The sequence below is a fragment of the Nannobrachium achirus genome (genome assembly GCF_963921795.1).
Source record: "Nannobrachium achirus genome assembly, chromosome: 16".
NCBI lineage: Eukaryota > Metazoa > Chordata > Actinopteri > Myctophiformes > Myctophidae > Nannobrachium > Nannobrachium achirus.
This window is the reverse complement of record NC_137823.1, coordinates 36,171,466-36,175,584: the sequence shown is the minus strand read 5'-3', so window position 1 is coordinate 36,175,584 and position 4,119 is coordinate 36,171,466. Positions and strand designations below refer to the sequence as shown.

The 4,119-nt window shown below is 45.4% G+C and overlaps 1 protein-coding gene across 1 annotated transcript in view; it reads right to left on the bottom strand.

Annotated features, from left to right (window-relative positions):
* Positions 1–930: 930 nt before the first annotated feature.
* Positions 931–4,119, bottom strand: part of plcb1l (phospholipase C beta 1-like) — a gene marked incomplete at both ends in the record, with an annotated part of 254,020 nt that continues 250,831 nt past the window's right edge. The window contains one exon of the mRNA XM_080744659.1: positions 931–1,155. Within this exon, the coding sequence (XP_080600785.1) occupies positions 931–1,155 (225 nt within the window). The remainder of the gene's footprint in view (positions 1,156–4,119) is intronic.

Here is a 4,119-nt window from a genome sequence, read left to right as displayed (position 1 = left end):
GTCAGGTGTCGTACAAAGCAAAACAGACGGTATTAAAACAAATTAGCAGCAACACGTAGGCCTACTTCTGTCAGAATTAAACAGAAAAAAACAGCTAGCCTCCTGTGCCTCTGGGCTACAATACGAGTTCATAATGTACATGGTTATGTGGGAAGCAGTTAGTGCAAATACATACACAAATAGTGGATCCTAATCCTTTATACAAAAATAGCCGGCCTATAAGCTCACAACTTCGGCTATTTTCGGCTCATGACTCTGGCGCACAAACCAAGTATAAACCAGGCATTAGAGGGATGGAAGCAAAGGCTGAATATTGTAGTTGTTGGATTACAATTTGACTTCACTTGGCGTCTCAAGTTGCAACGCCAACGTCCACTAGAAGTGCACCGTGAACTCTAAACCTTGGCACCATAGCAACCATCGTAAGTCCGTCCGTCCATCCGACCGAACAACCGATCGCCCACCACCACTACAGCCAACAGTTCTGAGAATTAAAATGTAAAACATAAAAAAAAAACTAAAAAACAAAAAACAGAAGAAAATCCAAAGTCATTTCTCTCTCTGTGCAATAGTTCAAGTAAGTTATTTCCTGTGAAAAGTCAGTGCTCCGTCACACATCCTGTGGCCGTACCCAAAGAGACGCAGCGCTCCGCAGAGCTCGACAACATCCACAAAAACACACAAAAAAAAAGTTATTTACAGGTGGTTCTCTGGACCAGACAGCACGGCGAGGCAGAGACGACCGTACTCACCAAGCCGCCGCCGGGTTCAGACTGGGTATAATAATCCATCCCATTGGTTAACATTGGGGCCGAAGGCGGGGGGAGAGAGGGGGGGTGGCAGTCCTATCCTGGATCCGTTTAGACGCGGACGCTGCCCGGGCAACTCGGGGTCCAGTGTGTGAATGAAAAAGGGGCGTGGCTACAGTCTCTAAAGGGGCGTGTCGTAGACGCGCTCCGACGAGCCCTCCTCGGTGTCGTCCTCCGACTGGGACGCCTTGTGGCTGAGCCGCTCCATGGTGGAAGAGATGGACAGGCTGCCCGTGAAGCCGCTGTCGCTAAGCCTGGCCTTGCTGCTGTCCTGAACAAACTCCTGGATCTCCACGGGCAGCCGGCGGAACTTGTCCTGGTACTCCTGGTCCAAATCGCTCTGCAGCTGCAGTGCGACACACACGCACACACGCGCACGCACGCACACACACACACACACACAGACACACACACACACACACACACAATAAGTAATGTGTTATATTACTTTGTTACTCATGAACTCTACTAATGCAATGCATTATCCTCGCAGCTTCCAATAGCATTGAATCGTTTAAATCCACGCTCAAAACCCTGTTTCACTCGCAAGCATTCGAATCCTCCTGATACTGTACGTTCTTCTGGCTTTTACCTCATTGTTTTCGTTTGTTTTTGTTGTGCTGAGGAAATGTCTGTATAGCACATTGGTACAACGAAAGTTGTTTTCTTAAATGTGCTTTATAAATAAACATGATTTGATTTGACTTGATCCTCAACTCTGTGGCCACCTTTCTACCGGGGTTGAGCCAGTTTGGTTCTTTTTTCCCCGCCTAATTTCGAGCCAGTTCAGAGTGTTTCCACTGAAAACAACAGAGAGAGAGAGAGAGAGAGAGCGCCTGTGTACTTGTTTTTTTTGCCCTGAACTGGGAACCAATAGTTTCAACTATTCTACATTGGAAGATGCAAATGCGAAAAATCATAATTACAAAAAAAGGAAAGGAAAGGAGAAACTGTATCTGCCATTTTCGATTGAATTTCCAATCATATACAGTATAACACATTGCTGCCCAGGCCTGGAATCGAACCTAGGGCAATTGGGGACTACTGCTCCACAGGTGGGCTCTCTAACCATTCAGCTACAGTATGTCAGCGAAAACTGGTGCTTAAAATTGGTGGAAAAGCAGGGGCGTCACAAGGGGGGGGAAGTGGGACTGAGTTACTAGGGCCCAAGGTGGAGGGGCCTGGGATTATTTTATACTTTAGCTACTGAAGAATATGACACAGAGTGTCGGTGCCGTGCTGTGAGCTTGTATATCTGCTATTTTTGAAAAGTCGTGAAAATGTGTGCAAATCTTTGAATGTATTTTTAAACGAACATTTGTAACTAAAATTTTGCTTCTGGAGGGTCCCTGGAACTAGATATTTTGAGATGGGAAACAGGTTTAAAAAAACCTTAGAAGGATTCGAAATATTCAAAACTTTTATTATTATATTTTTCAATAGTTATAAAGCACAAAATAATGCGTAATAATGCATTCCAAGTCAAATGGTTTAAACCCCCCCCCCCCCCCCCCCCATGAAGAACATTCATGGGGGGCCCGCACTGAATCCTTGTACCCAGGGCCCAGAATTTGGTGCGACACCCCTGTCTAGAACCAAAGTTCTTTAGGTGGAAAAGGGGCTTATACTGTATATAAATACACCAGCCCATATGTGACATGAAGGAGGACAGAGAGAGAGGATAACATTGCCACTAGGTTGTATGCAAGAGGTGAACCCATAACGACCGTAATCCGCTAGACCAGTTAGTTCTCAAACGACCCTCAGTTTGTCAGGCATTAGGCCATGGATCCCCATACTGCTGAGCGTAGAAATGGAACCAAATGGACCGGTAAGGTCCCTGGTGGTGGTCCCCGGACCACCACAGTGTTTCTCACACTTTGAGACACACTGTGTTAGACCACCCAAAGCTGTTCAAATAAATGTGATCTAATACACCCCTCAGACACAAAGGTCTGTGGAGCTGTGGTGATAGGTAACAAAATGTATGTAGTGGAGTAAAAGTACAATATTTGCCTCTGAGACGTAGTGGAATAGAAGCAAAAGAACTGAAAATTGGAAATACTAGTACAATACCTAAGCAAATGTACCTAGTTACTTTCCACCACTGCTGAGGAGCTGTTTTTCTCCCAGGCATAGATGCCCCCAATGATTACAGATGACAAGATTGTATTCATTTCATTCTGATCCAATAATTGCTTTAATGCTGATTCCTCTGTTTAACTACTCCAGCCGACTCCCTCGGGACACGCAATAATTAAAAGAAAAGCAGCTAATATGAACCGTGTCAGTCGCTCACAGCTCAATACATCAGCACATCATCAGCAACACAAAGCCGTCCCAAACAACAGCAGCTTGTAGATCGTCAAAGTCGGGCAGAAACATCGAATCTCCAATGTTTTTTTGTCATGGTAATGGGTCAATGGTGCATTTATATAGCGCCTTTATCCAAGGCGCTTTACAGAGATTGTGCATTACATTCACCCATTCATACACCGATGGTCGGAAGAAACCATAGGCACCAACCTTCCTGGGGACATTCGGTTGGCACCCTTGGAATGCAATTACAAAAAGCCAGAAGGAAGCTGTGTTTGTCGTCGGGAAGAGTTGGCACCGATAAGAGACGACGTGGTTTGCAAAAAGGAAAACAAAACATTCGAGATTGACTACGGTAGATGACCATCGATGATGGAGGTGAAAGTGGTTATGAAGTGCTTTGAGTCCTTAATCCAGTCTCAGTGAGGTAATATATCGGAGCAGTTACCCGTATATAGTACATCCCTTTTATGCCCATACATGGAGATCCATGTCTGAACCAGCCGCACAGATATGGGCCGTCTTCCTCCATATATGGGCATTCCCATATGAAGTCCTGGGCTTAATATTGATGACATCAGGGATCTCCATATATGGGCATAAAAGGGATATGTTAGGGTGGTTCCCATGACATCACAACTACAATATATTTTATGCCCATACATGGAGATCCCTATCTGAACGCCTTGGCCATCTGGCCAGTGATATATATTGATGACATCAGGGATCTTCATATATGGGCATAAAAGGGATTCTGGGGAATACCCATATATGGACTTTTACATAGGTGTTGTCACCTGTGATATCACCTGTGGGAAGGGAACACAAGGGAACCAACCCGTAGACTGTAAAAAAATGTGTACACACACGGCTTCACATCTATACACACGGACAAGCTGTGACATTTCTCATGGTAAACTGCGATCTTCGGTTGTGTGTGTGTGTGTGTGTGGGGGGGGGGGGGGGGGGGGAGCACAGTGCCTCAGTCTCAAGG